The sequence below is a fragment of the Mesoplodon mirus genome (assembly GCF_964341445.2).
Source record: "Mesoplodon mirus genome assembly, chromosome: 11".
In the NCBI taxonomy this organism is placed as follows: Eukaryota; Metazoa; Chordata; class Mammalia; order Artiodactyla; family Ziphiidae; genus Mesoplodon; species Mesoplodon mirus.
In genome coordinates, this window is record NC_138987.1 from 94,158,872 (window position 1) to 94,173,974 (window position 15,103).

A 15,103-nucleotide genomic window follows, 5' to 3' on the forward strand; every position below is an offset into this window, starting at 1 on the left:
TAAATCAGAAGTCCCCACCACTTCCTCCTTCCTGGGTTCGATTAATATGCTATAGCGGCTCACTGAACTCAAGAAACATTTCACTTACTAGATCACTGATTTATTATAAAAGGATATTATAACTCAGGAACAGCCAAATGGAAGAGGTGCAGAGGGCAAGGTGCGGGCAAAGGGCGGGAGCTTCCATGCCCTCTCCCAGCTCACCATTCTCCCAGTACCTCCACAAGGTCACCATCCCAGCACCGTCTCTGAATCCAGTCCTTCTGGATTTTTATGGAGGCTTTATTACATAGGCATGATTGATTCTATCATTGGTCATCGGTGACTGATTTAACCTCCGCCTCTCTCCCCTCCCGGGGATGGGGTGGGGTGGGACTGAAAGTTCCAACCCTCTAATCACATGACTGGTTCCCCTGGCAACCTGCCTGCAACCTCAGGTGCCTCCAGAAGTCACCTCCTTAACATAACAAAAGATAACGGTGCCACTTCGGGCACTTAGGAAATTCCAAGGGTTTTAGGTCTGTGCCAGAAATGGGGATGAAGACCACATACTTATTTCTTATTATAAATCACAATATCACACCTACTGTCTTTTACTATTTTTCTCTTAGTGCTTTGTTGCCTGGTACCATCCCCTTCAATGTAGTTTTCTAGGATACCTTGTCAGGTACTTTTTTCTTCTTATTGTATCTTATGGAGAAAATGGGTGGTGGATGGATGGAAGTGGTGTGGCCACAATTGTGGAGAAAAACACAAAATTCACGTTAAAGCTAGAGTTGGTTGCATGGCAACAATAGTTTGTGGGGTCCAAGCCCATAGTTGAGATTTTGGACTAAGCTACGTATGCCGCCCTTGCTGTCAAATGTTTGAAAACTTTGCTGACAAAAGAAATGGTCTATTCTGAAAATTCTAGGAATGTCTTGTAGGTATTCTTTTTCAAGTGAATTTTATGTTTCTCTTTCATGACCCTTTCACTGATTTATGGGTGGGTATATTGCTGATGATCACGGGAGAAGACGGCTGCAGGGCAGGAAGGAGAAAAATATAGGCTCCTATTACTTAAGAAGAATGTGCTAAGGTACCTTTGGTCAAATAACGGGTTCAAGAAGTAATTCCTATTTTTTGCAAAACTTCTTGGGGCGAGAGTAGAGGTGATAGGATCCCACCTATCATTCTTCTCTTCCCAAAAGGAAATAAAATCTGTGAGTCCAATCAAACAGCCATGGCTCTAGCAACAGAGGCACCTCTGGCCAGATGCATCGTGTTTCACTGGGAAGGCGGCTGGTTTACATAGATACATGCAGGTAAAGCCTCCCCTCTTTAAATATATGTTCCTGCCTGGCAGTGAGTAAAACCTAAAGTGGATTACTTGCTTAGTCTTTACCTATTATTTTATTGTGAGACTATTCTTTTCTTTCTCGTCCACCTTTCAACAGGCTCAGAAATGAAAAAACTTTCATATCTGAGGTTTCACAGCGCAGCTGTCAACCTGATGGCCTCGGGCCCCACCTGCTCATGACTAACGAGCCCTGCAAACTTAAGAGACTCCAGCCCAGAGCCACTGTTTCCTAAGCGGAAGCCTGGCCACGCACGTGTTCCTTGAAAGCCCCTGTGAATCTGTACTTTTCTTCACTCTACCGATCTTCCCTGCTACTACACATTCCTGCATGTGCTTCATAAAAAGTAATGTGTGAAATGTACTATCAAAATCTACCTAGTCTCCAATGTGCATTTATTTTCTTTGACATTCTTTAAGATCAAAATTGAGTAGATGCCTGTTTCTACTACAATTTACAACTGCAAGTCATTTCTACTGAGCTGTAAAAAGCCATACAATTACAGCAGTTGCATGAGAACCAGATTGCCTATTTATAGATAACTTTACAGCCTAAGCTTACCTGGAGATTTGAAACTGGTGGGCCTCAGACTCTGCCTGCATCTTTAAAACCCAGAAAGAATTCTACAAAACCAAGACCATTCGTCAGTGTGACAATTCTGCTTGTTGACTTGAATGGGGAGGGACACCACCAAATGACTATTAAAAGTCACTGTTTTCCTTTAAGGAATATTCAGCCTGTTCAGAAATGTCAGGTCTTGAGTGAAGGCTGATTCCCGGGCTCAAAGGATGAGCTCCTAGAGTTGAGCTCATCAGCTTCTTTGGTGTTGGAAGAATGAACACCACGTACGTGTGCCCTGAAGTTCAAAGGTCTGAAACTTGCCAATTTATCCCTGCACGGAAAGTGCAACTCTTTGGCCAGTTCTTTAAAATAGCAATTATGTTACAACTCAAATAAAAATACATTAAAGCTTAAAAGTTCCCTGAGGACAAGGGCCTCCGCTGTAATATTTTACTGTCTGTTGTCTAAAGCATTTAGCATGTTGCCAGGCGCACTGTCAGGAAACTTTGTTACATGAAAACCTAGGATGACTGTTTCATTATCAACTTACATTGACTGCCCAGGACAAAGGGGTATAGAGCTACCCATCTTTCTTTGGTGTCTGCTTCCTTAATAGTTCCCAGCTACTAATTGATAAACTTCTTGTTTTTAAAATGTATTTTTTGAAGCATAGTGATTTACAGTGTTGACTTAATCTCTGCTGTACAGCAAAGTGACTCAGTTATACATATGTATATATTCTTTTTCATATTCTTTCCCATTATGGTTTATCACAGGATATTGAATGTAGTTCCCTGTGCTCTACAGTAGCACCTTGTTGTTTATCCATCCTCTATATACTAGTTTACATCTGCTAATCCCAAACTCCCAATCCTTCCCTCCCCCACCTCTCCTCCCCGTTGGCAAACACAAGTCTATTCTCTATGTCTGTGAGCCTGTTTTATTTTTTAAATAAATAAATAAATTTATTTATTTATTTTTGGCTGTGTTGGGTCTTCATTGCTACGCACAGGCTCTTCTCTAGTTGTGGCGAGCTGGGGCTACTCTTCGTTGTGGTGCATGGGTTTCTCACTGCAGTGGCTTCTCTTGCTGCGGAGCACAGGCTCTAGGCACACGGGCTTCAGTAGCTGTGGCTCGCGGGCTCTAGAGCGCAGGCTCAGTAGTTGGGGTGCGTGGGCTTAGTTGCTCTGTGGCAGGTGGGATCTTCCCGGACCAGGGATCGAACCCGTGTCCCCTGCATTGGCAGGCGGATTCCTAACCACTGTGCCACCAGGAAAGTCCCTGTGAGTCTGTTTTGTAGATAACTTCATTTGTGATTTTATTTTAGATTCCACATACAGGTGACATCATATGGTATCTGTCTTTCTCTTTAACTGGTAAGCTTCTTAATCAATCTTCCTGCAGTATTTGTCTTGCAATATACTTGGAATACCATCAAATTCTTATCCTTTAACCTTTCCACCATCTTCCAAGTCTACCTTCGTCTGAGGTGTGGACAACAGAAACTTCCTTTTTATTAGACTTTTGGGTCCCAGAATGATGCCTCTCAATTATTTCTTACTTTACACCTTTCACTTACTTGATTTCAAGGATTATTCGTCAACTTGATATCTTGATTATACTGTTCTACTGAGCGGCTACAGCGACTCGTCACTGTCCCAAAAGATCACTGTAGCCCCTCGGTAGAACAGTAAATACATGATATCATTTAATGCTCATAACTCTGTGAGGTAAAGTGTCTGGTTTACAAGAGAAGATCCAAGATTTTGCGAGGTCTAAGGTTACTCAAGTAACACAGCCATGGCTACTCACTGCTTGTAGGACAAAGACCAAAATCTTTAACATGACGTTGCCTCACTCACCCTCACCATCCTCACCCCTCACAGTTCTGGTTTCCCACGGCAAATCCGCCAAATGTCAGTTGACTGGTCTTACTATTCCTTGAAGACCAAATCCTCTTCTGGGCTCAGGGCTTTCTGCTCCCCTACCCAGAAATAATCCCGCCTCCTCTACCCGATTAACTCCTGCTAAGCTTTTAAGTCTCCTCCTAAACGTATGTCATGGACTAGGCCAAGTTCCCATGCTTTGTGCTTTCAAAGCCTCCTGCAGGGCTGCATCGATACAGTTACCCTCGAGTGTAACTATCCGAGTCATACCTGTATCCATCCCTGCCCCTGTCCAAGGTCCCACTAAACTGCAGCAGAAGCATAAAAAAGGTACGAACCCGTGAAGAGACAGAATGGGAGAAGCAACAATGGTAGTTGAGAGGGGTATGCAACACTTTAGAGGATGGAAAACAGATGGACAATTGGTATCCGACTCAGCAGAGTGGGACAGCTGAACCCTACCTGCCTGCGAGGGGACATGCCAGCAAGACACAAGCTGGTTTCCCTGACAGAGCCCCCCCAAACCTCAGAAACTAGAGGTGCCAAGTGCCTGTGAAGGCAGGACAGAGCAGGGGAGGTGCTGTGGGCATCTGTACTCCGTCCCTCCTCCCCCGCCACGCCAGCCCAGCAGCTACCCCTCCTGGTAGATGACAAAACGTTTGCTGGCTGGAATCAGGTTGAGTCAGAGGATGAGAAGGTCCTGGAGAGAGCAAGCCTGAGAACACAGGGGAATTCAGTGGGAATCCGCATAATGAGTGATAAAAGCTCAAGCCCCTCCCCAGCTTGGCTCCTTCCAAGCAAGAGACCACAGGATTTCTTCCGGGGCAAACTCACTTGCCCCAAAGACTTGTGGAGTCTGCCATGAGACAGCCAGATTTCCACCCAATTGGACCATTACAGTTGGACCCGCCAGGCATCAAAAGCCCCACCTGTGCACACAGAACTGCCAATCGTCTTTTTGAACAGACACCTAAGAGTCACCATCCAAATTAAAAAAACAAACAAATGACACATCAAGTGGTGAAAAGTGCTATGAAGGAAAACAGTGCAGGGTAAAGGGGATGGCGAGCGGAGCGGGATGCCATTTTGGACAAAGCTGTCAGGGAAGCTTCTCTAAGGAGGTGATATTTGAGCAGAGACTGTGCCATGGGAATAACTGGAGGAACAGCCTTCTAGGCAGACAGAGAGCAAGTGCAAAGGCCCTGAGGTGGGAGCACAGGCAGAGTGCTCCAAGAAGAGCAAGAAGACCAGTATGGCTGAAGAGGAACGAGCACAACAAAAGGTGATACAGACTGAGACTGGCGAGGCGTACAGGGTTTATCGGGGCCAGATCACACAGGGCCCGGCAGTCCATACTCAGTGTTCCTAAATGTAACTGGAAGCCAGTGGAGGTTTTGCAGCGGTGAAATGACACAATTTGATTTCCATTTTACAGCGGATTACTCTAATCGCTGTGCAGGAAATGGCTGGTTTAATTCCTGGGGAAGCATCAATCTCCCCCACTATACTGTAAGCAACATGAAGGCAGGGGCTGTATCTGTCTTGGTCACTGATATATACCTAGCACATCACAGTAGACAGCAGTCACCCGGTAAATCATCTGTTGAAAGAATGAATAGAACAGCAAAAGTAGAACTAAAATTAGTTCTGAGAATCCAAAGCCTGTGGTCCTTCTAACACACTAAAAGATAAAGACACACGAAAAGACTTCCAGAAAAGATAAGGCTAGCAGAGAGTCCTGTGGTACTTTAATACGATTTTGGTGAAGACCATCACATAATAAAAATATCTTGGTTCGGTCTACAGCTATTGTGACATCACTGTGATCTATTTTAAAGTAAGAATACGTTGAAAATGACAATTATCCTTATGTAGGCAAATTGTGCTAATTAGTGTTTACAATGACAGTCACTATTTATAACATATTCCAGTTAATCCCAGTCTATAATATGAAATCATACATAATACCAGCTGTAAGTAACACTGCAAACAGGCCCTATTCTTCTTCTTTTTCCAAGTGCCCCCGACTAAATCACTGTTTTGCATTTCCATATTTAAAGCTTATCCCAAGGCATTTTTACAAAGATATTTTTCCTTGCCTTTGTAAGTACATTACACGCAGCATCATCAATGAGAATTCACCATTTTGAAAATCAATACTCAGTTCATGAGGGAAGTTTATCCTTACAAATAAGTTGAAAAAATTCACAACTTTTACACATTCTAGAAACAAAGTCCGAAACCCTGCTCCCTTTTTACTTTTATGATTAATTCATTCAACAAACATGTATGACATTACATGCCAAAAAATGAAAAATATCATGTATAGAAAGATAAACAACGGTCTCTGTCTTCGAGGAGTCTAACAAGCAGACTTCTTATCAGCCAACAAATTTCTTCCTGGTTAATTATAATTTCTTTCATGCTTCCCTAATTTGCACGAATATAACCACAAAACGCCACCTATAAATAGTCCAGTTCATTGATTTCCTCTGATGCTGGAATGATCATTTCCTATAAAGAAAGCAAGAAAGAACCCAAGCTTGTGGCAGAAGTTTGGGGAGGTGGGACTCATAGAAGCTTCCACTGAATCTAGGACATTCAAGAAAGGAAGGCCACAATACCCCCTGAACCAGGAAATAACACCTATTAAGAAACTTGTAGAGAAGCGAACTTGGCTTGGGGCAAATCAAGTGATTAAGAGACATCCTTCCAGTAACTGTCTAACCATATGGAAATAGCTAGAAAGAGGACAGGGGGTCAATTATTTTTATTATATGACAAGGGCAGGGCAAGTAGTAATGAGGCTACGGGTCACCAGGGAAAATTCAGGCTAATTAGGAGACCATGCTTTTAAACTATGAGCTGGGCTATGAGAGTTGCTAAGGGAACCTACAGAATTCTCAACACTGGAGATATTCAAAGTTCAGTTCAATCCCAAGGGATGAGTTAGGAATAATTAACTTTGCCCAAATGATAACAAACAACAAAATAATCCACCAGAGGTCCAGAGCAGGTCAAATGAACATAAAGCCTATCGGAGAACTTTGTGCTATGGTTCAAGGTTGGTTATCGTGTGGTTTATACCCCAGACAATTCACACTTGGTGTTAAGAGAGCCATGTCACATGCCTAGTCAACTGTGTCTGCCAATGACAAGGATCAGCCAAAATTCCCAGTCTCTATGCGATGGCTGAAAAGAAATGCTTGTAGTACTCATGAACCCATAACATTGAAGAGTCGTAGGCATGTATCTAAACATGGGTTGAAAGAATCAGATCCAGAACCTTGAGACATGTTCCAGAGCCCTCTCAATGCTTCCAGACAGAAGGTCCCTGCAGATACCAGTCTATGTAGAAATCTAAGCAGTCCTTTTAACTATGAGGGCTGATCTTCTAGGAGAACTTGCTGATCGTAAGTTTGAGCTTCTGGAAAATGCCGCCCAAGTGAGACTCTTGAGGCTTCTGTACACTTGCACTTTCCTGCCCTCTTAGACTTAGAGAAAGTGGAGACAGACCTTCCCAGCCTCCTGGGCAGCTGAGGTTTGGAGGCTTAAGTGGTTCGTGTTATCAGACCCCTGCAGTGTCCTAACCAACAGGAAGTTTCCCCAGAGTTTCCATCGCAGGAAATTTCCTGTGAGGAAGCCCTTACTGCACAAACAAAGAGTTCTTCAGCCCCCCTGCCCCCCAGAACCTGCAGAGGCAGCTGAAGCAGTGTGGGCAGACGGGGGTGGGTGTGTAACGGGCGTAGAAGGCAGCAGGGGGTGAGGGGAAGACAGCACGCAGCATGGGAAGAAATGGAGGGGAACAAAGTAGTTCTTTTACTTCCGCTTACTAACTGACACGTGTTGGCTTTCACCTCCGGGTCAGCAGCTTCATCCCTGGCCAGACTGAACATGGAGAGAAAAGACCGAAGCAGAGAGAAGGTCCTGCTGGTCGAACTCCATCCTTAACCTCTCAGTCTGTTTCCCCATCTGTACAGCAAGGGGGCTTGTGACAACTAAACGAGATAGTTTAATCCATACATTAATACTAGTCAACTATGAGGTACCATATAAATATAAGATAGTACTAGCTTTACCATAACAATATCTTCACTACAGCAAATGCCTGGATGAGAGTATGTTATCTGCGGAATAGCGGGGTCTCTCCCTGGGATGACCATTCTTTATCCTAGTCTCCGTCAAGGCCATCGAAATGACACAGAGCACCAGCTGTGGAAAGGGAGCCTTCGATTACATACCTGAATGTTTGGGTGACATCAAGAGTCATTAAACCAGCTTTTATTTTCCCAACTGTAAGGAACATTTTTTAAATGTAGGAAATCGGCCTAATTGCTCTAGGCCACAAGCCGAGAGTGGCCTCTTGAACTAAATCAGATAACTGTGTAGAAAAATTTTGCCTTTTTCTTCTAAAGGCCAAGGTCAGAGTTTTAAAAAGAAAGGTCAGTCGAGAGGTCTCTTTTGCTCTCTTCCAGTTAATTCATGTTTCTCTGTTCCCATATTTGCCATTCTGGTGTGGGGAATCTCCTCAGAATAATGTAAAACAAAAACCACTCATCCCACATGATGCGGACAACTTTTTCAATGAATGCAGCTCATTTTTTGTTTCATCTGTATTTTTGCTTTTATTTTTGAAACCGTGACATACTTGTGTTACTTCAGAGGGCAGACTCAACACTCAGATGACGTTTGCCATGCAATATTCTGGCTTTTTAATTCTTTCTGGTGAACATCTGGCCACAGACTCTTTTTTTTTTTTTTGAAATTAAATAATCACTCTTTATTCAAAATAAATAAGCCCTCTTACTTACAGGAAAATATGAAAGTAAACTTCTATCCTTCTGGCCTCTAAGATAGAAACCACATTCAAAGTATGTTCACTTACAAAAGAAAGAAAATATTTGTAGATTATGAAAACTGAAATTTAGAAACTTCAATATACATTTGTTTCTTTGCAAAATAATAAAAGGAATAATTTATGTCAAAAGGTCACAGGTTAGAGAACCGATTTTCCTCCTGAGGCTCAAACCCTCCAAGTACCCCCGAATCTTCTGGCTGAAAAGCCACAACCTGAGAAAGGCACCCCTCCCCACCCCGCTGCTCCTGTGCTGACACTGGTTCCCACAGCGCCCGTCCAGCGGCTTCTGCAGGGCTGTGCTGTCACCGGGACTGGGAACGTCAGGCTGGAACCCCGCTGCCACCCAGCCACGTCACCTCGGCCCCCCGCCGCTTTCCACAAACTAACCTGGCTCAGCTACTCTGCAATGGAGAGACGCTCCCTTAGCAGCAGAGTACTCCGAGTACCACCTTTTCCAGCATTTTCCAGACTCATACTGCACTCACAGGGCCAAGGCTACACCCCGAGGCTTGGTGAAAAGGTTTCCGCCAGCATACCAAGTGCCTGTCCATGGGACTCGCAGCTTCTGGATGCCTACAAACACCGCTGGTTAATTTCCCAATTAAACAGTCATACAAAACACACACTAGGTCAACGAAGAACTGAGAAGAAGAAAAAGACCCCGAAGTCTTTCAGCCCCCGCCCCCTTACCCCAAATACACAAACACACAGGAAAAGAACTCTTCTTATAAATTCAAGTTCATCATCTGAGAGGTCGAAGCCTCCAGCGATTCCTCCAGTTCCAGGGCACGTTGGGTGTATGCTTCCAGATGGTTTCTCCAGATTTCAATGTAGTGTGGCTCCTCTTTTCCGGCAGGGGCCAGGGGTCTGTCCTCTGCAGAGCAGCTGGGGCCCTGCGTGGGCGGGCTCGCGGGTGCGAGGGGCCCAGGCTCTCCCGGCAGCTCCCAGCGCGCATTCTCCAGCATGGTCCTGTACGCCTGCCGGGCCGCCATCGTCAGCTCGACCATCTTGTAGAACTGGTCCTGGGCCCCGTCGTAGCTAAAGATCCCCACCACGCTGACAGGAACAGCCTTGTTCAGACTGCGCCCCAGAGCTTTGCGGTTGAGAGCAAACACAAAGGGGATGTTCTGCTCACAGGCGTAGTCAATGATGGTGTGCAGGGTGTCGTCCAGCCCACCTTTCGACTGTATCTTCTCACAGTTGGGGGAGATGATGACGCATTTCAACTTTTTGAGCTTCAGATGTTTGAGAACTTCCCTCAGCCCCAACACAAGTCGGCGTTTGGTCTTGGCCTTGACTGGATCTTTCTGGTACATACGATCTTGGAAACGAACCAGCTCTTTCAGCAGGTCCGTAACACAAGCGTCAACTTCTTTACTGAGCATCTGGCTGCAGTAGTCCCTGAACCGCCGGCTGTGGATCTTGGGGCAGGGCTCCACCTCCTTCTGGGGCTCAGCTCCCAGTCGGTCTTCTGACTTGCTCTCTGCCACAGAAGCACAGGACACCAACTCTTCCATTCCCCCTGAGGGGTCAGGCTGCCCGAGGGCCTGGTCGTTACCACCGCTCTCTCCATCTTGCACATCGTCACTGGCAAAAGCTGGGCTCACAGCATTTTCTTGGAGACGCTGCTGCTTTCTCTCCTGCCGCTCTTTCAAAATAATCTTCTTCAACGAGGTTGGCTTCTTGGCCTTGGGGACCTCCCTCTGCTTCCCCTTCTTCATCAGGGGGGCGCTGGAGTCTAAGGGGTTGTGCGGGGTCTTCACCTGGCCGAAGCGGTGGCCCTTCTTCCCTGACATGGAGTCTTTGGAGAGGACAGGCACCGCCCCAACTGAGAACACCACTGGTTTGGAGGACTGCTTTGCATTCTGGGAGTGCTGCTTCTTTTCCAATGCGGTTAGCATTCCTCCCAAATCCAACTGTACTGGAATTTGGCTCTTCTTTCCACTGCTTTTAAAATTATTCTGTGGCTGCTGTTTAGACTGAAATTTCGGTGACTCTACTCTGTCTCTTCTTTCAGATGCAACTGCCAGATTGGGAAACTCCTCGGCATCTTCAATCCTTGGTGGCTCTTGAACTGTCAGGACTTCATATTTCGATTTAGACTTTTCTTTCTTTTTCTTATTCTTCCTTGAGGCTTCATTTTGCTCAGGATCGTCACCTTGTGATGCTCTGGACTTTTTAGTAGGATGGACAACATGTTTCTCTTTGTACGAAGGCTCCGAAGATAAAACTTCAGAAGATGACATACTACCATTTTTAGGATCTCTCGTACATGAAGAGCGACTGGTAGCAGCATTATCAGTTACAGATTCGGTCCGATTATTATTCCTCACCACTATTTCACCCTCTGCTAACACCGCAGCAGGTTTCCCCACTTCTCTTAGAAGAGGAACGTCAGTAGAGGCAGGGCGTAACGGCCCCCACTTGAGCTGCTTTTGTATCTCTGGTATCTCACTGTTCTCTCGACCCTGATTTCAAACTGTTCTCAGCATGAATGGACATACGAGGTGAACTTTTAACTGATTTTAAATCAGATGATATAGGTCCATCAGTCTTCTTAGTGTCAAACTTCGGCTCATCGCAGGTTTTCTTCTTAAACAGAGCTTTTGGGTCTTGCGGGAGAGGGCACATGTGCTCGTTTCGTGGCTTCACGGTTTGAAAACCTCTGAAACAACTGGGTTGGTTGTAATCATACTGGGAGCCAGGCACCGGGCAAACATTTTGTGACGACTCCAGGGTGTAAGGAGAACAGGCATACGGATGAAGAGGGATCTCAGGAGATAAATACTGAGGTGGAAAAGTTGAAGCTCCAAAAGCCATATCTTCAGCATAGAGTTTCTGTCTCGCCCGCGGGCTCCCGCGGTCCCTCCGACGCCATGGCGGGTGGCTAGGAAGAGGCCTGGCCACAGACTCTTGAAGAACATTTTAAAATTTGACCCTCGTGTTTCAAGATAATTCTGGGGGTTCATTCTGTCAAGGGTCAATACCACTGCCTTTTGTTTACAGACCTGTTGCAAAAACAGGCCTGCATTTCAAGCTTCTGGAGTAAAAAGAGGGGAACCCCCCCACAAAAGAGAGAGAGACAGAGAGAGAGACAGAGAGAGAGAGAGAGAAAACACATAATTTCAGAAGGAAGGGGGCAATGAAAATAGAAACTAAAAATGTGACAATGGAGCCTGCAGGTCAAAGGACAAGAGAGGACAACACATACAGATAGTCAGCAGAGCACACAGACACATATTTTTAATAATAACAAAGGACATTCAGCCTGGTTGGTATTTCATGACGTATTATCACCAGCGTCTTTCGTTTAAGCCCCATCGTTAAGGCCTCCCTGGAACCTGCCCCTAAAATCGAACGGATTCCACTTCACAAGCCTTTATTAAGCACAAACCCTGTGGCAGACGTGGCTGCTGTCCTCGAGGAGTCACCCTCCAGCAGGGGATGTGGACACACAACTAAGCAGAATACAATAATGAATTCCTGTCCAGCGACCAGCCCTGGACAGTAATAGGGGCTGTGCCCGTTAGGACAGGGTGAGAGGGATGGACGGCGAGACACACAGGTGATGCACAGAGGACAGGATACTTCTACATGACCCAGAACACGGCGTGGGCTGCTTTTCAGTCCTTAGCTAGTCACTCCCCTCCCCCATTCCGGCTGGAGCTCCCCGAGGACATGAGCCACCACCAGGCTGTGACTCTGATTCTGCAACTGGAACATAGCCCTGCCCTTCAGAGGTGGGCTCCAAACGGTGGTGAATGGAGGCTGTAAAGAAGTAACAGGCACTTGGGTGCAAGAGAGAAGCTCTAGGAAAAACTTCCTTGAAGGCAAATCACCGGAGCTGAGGCTGAGAGGCCCCTCCAAGCCTTTCCTCTGCCTTGAGCCAGAACCAAAGCTGAGTAATTTCCAGGTTGTAATGATGAGAGACTTGAGGGAAAAATCTGTCTATCACTCTCACTATCGTCCGCTTTGGGTTAGGCACTTTTCGATCCATGATTTAATTCTCACACCAATCCTGAGAGAGGGGAAAGGGGTTTTTTTTGTTTTGTTTTGTTTTGTTTTTTTAATTTCCCAGGTTAGACAAAGAAGCTGCAATGCAGAGAGGTAAAGTGTCTTGCCCTTTTTTACAGCTAGGGACTAGGGAGCTAGTCACAGCCCTGTCAGCCTTGAAGCTCCAAGGCCTACCCAACCTCTGCAGGGCCACAGAAACTTCCCTGCCGGTGGCATCCAGCTCCGCCACGCAGCCCACTCAGGGGGCTGAGAAGTCTGGCCACGAGGCGTTCTTCAGAACTTCGTACCTGAATGAACCAACCAAAACGCAGGGTTCTCCTGCTGGTTTTGGTTGCGCTTATAAACTGGATTTATTTATCCAGTCTTTCACTATAATTCCGTGACATTTCTTTAACGTTTTCTTAATCAAATAGAAGTCAGCCCAAGAACCAAGTTTCTCGTCTTGTCTCTTCCAATACTTGGGATGAACAAACATCACCAGCTCCAAGGCTTGGACACCAGCAGCCATGAAGGGGCCCTGAGGCTGATGAGGGGATTCCAACTAGTTCGTGGGGCTCAAGAGGAGGTAGACATTGCATGCAGGCTTACCAGGGGCGGGGGAACGGGAGGACACGCATGGATAACAGACCAGTGCTTTTTGGGGGGAGCCCTAAGGAAGCGTCTGGGATGGGTGGCCATGAAGGGGTTCTCTTGGCAAGTTTCAAAGCTGTATTCACCCATTCTCTCCTCAGGCTCCATGGATAAAAATGTCTGTGGGTAGCTGTCTCCTCTTCTTCCTCTCCCCCCGCCCCGCCCCGCCTTTAGTTAATTGCAGCTGTGGTCAAGGGCCTGCAGCCAGAAGTCCCACAATGCACTTCTCCACAGGAAGTTCCCAAGATCTCTTCCTGAACAGGAAATTTCCTGTGGTCCAACAGACATTCCTCTCAGCGTTTATCACTCACATACATTTGTTTTGGCAGATACTGGGTCTTGGGTAAGAACAACAAGAAACGGTTGGAGGGAAAGCTACCCCAGGGGGGGGGCAGGGGGGGAAGCAGTTATTGTCAGGAGAAGAAAGTGTGACAGGATTGACTCCTATCTCAAAGGAAAACAAATAACTAGCAAAATGAACTCAAGAGATCTGAAATGTGTGAGAATGTAAATACGACTTCCACCGCTATGTACCACTTGAATTTTAACTTGTAACTCAGAGTGAAGGTAAGCTGGCTTTTGGGGGTGGCGAGAGGGGACCAATTTCAAAGCACTTTGCAGAATTTTACTGGGGTAAAATCTGGGTGCTTATAATGAGCATGGCTACAAAGTGATTTAGATTTTAAACATATTTGCAATCTCCTTACCTATGTGCCCTAATATAACTTATTTCCTCATTTCAGAATCCTTCCAACCTCCCCCACATCTAGGGCCCCAGTCTACCCTTTCCTGAGTGGCTCACAAGCCAGGATTTCACATTTGTCTTACTTCTCTGGAGCTGAGTCCACATGTTTGGAAGCTCCAGTGGGCGGTAAGAGGAACGTGCAAGTTTTTGAGAATTATCAGCATCATTCTCCCTCCTAACTGGCCTTTCTGACTCCTGTCTTAGAATCCATCATCCTTCGCACAGTTCCCAAAGTAGTTTTTCTAAACACACACAAAGGAGCACATCCCTTCCTTAACTAAACTCCTTCAATGGTGGCCCCCAGTTTTCGCAGTAAAGCCTAATTCTTCCACTAAGCACTGCAGGCCCCTTTGGCCTATCTTCCCAGTTTTATTTTCTACCACTCCCCTGCCCTCCAGTCACCAGCTTCTGGTAGTTTCTAGAGCCAGTCGTGCCTCTTCACTTCTATTTGCCTTCCCCAAACCTGTCTTTACCTTTACTTTCCTTCATGACCCCATCTTAACCCCTTTTTCCTTTCCTAAGTCACTTGCTTCTCCTCTGTGAGCCAATGACAGGAAATGCATCCCCAATCACCCTATGTTCTAATTTGTTGGTTAGTTATCTGTCTTCTGCAGAGACAAATTCTTTGAGGGAACGAACTATCTTATTTGTTTTTGGAATCACAGTACAAAGGGCGTGTGCCTGACACATAATAGTTGATAGGTATTTGTTGGGAAGAGAATCTAAAATCTTACCCTCGTGTGGGAAGAAACACTAGGGGAGGGTTCTTTTGTTTCTACTAAAAATAAATAAACAAATAAATAGACTACACAAAGCTATCTTGTGTCACAAGCATTCAAGCCATCTTGTACTTTAGTCTACCGAGAACTGAAATCCTTTCATTCAAGTCATGCACTCTTGGAATGTCCATTTTCTCCTGTGCATAACATCAGTCCTATTTATTTTACTTGGGTTTTGGCTGTAGTGAGATGCTTGGCGGTCTGCCTCAGTGGCCCTATAACCTTTCCAGCTGGGCTTACTTAACCCCCTCTCTGTAAGTTCAACTCCACCCAGACTCCAGGCCCAAACCTGC

At 45.8% G+C, this 15,103-nt stretch overlaps 2 protein-coding genes across 4 annotated transcripts in view; both read right to left on the reverse strand.

Annotated features, from left to right (window-relative positions):
* ETV6 (ETS variant transcription factor 6) overlaps positions 1-15,103 on the reverse strand; it is a 249,149-nt gene that overhangs the window by 81,029 nt on the left and 153,017 nt on the right. The window lies entirely within an intron of this gene.
* Positions 8,510-11,504, reverse strand: LOC309812639 (selenocysteine insertion sequence-binding protein 2-like). Its single transcript, XM_082636520.1, is given in 2 exon segments — positions 8,510-11,111; positions 11,113-11,504. Coding segments are annotated over 2 exon segments (2,094 nt in total). The 5' UTR covers positions 11,463-11,504; the 3' UTR covers positions 8,510-9,367.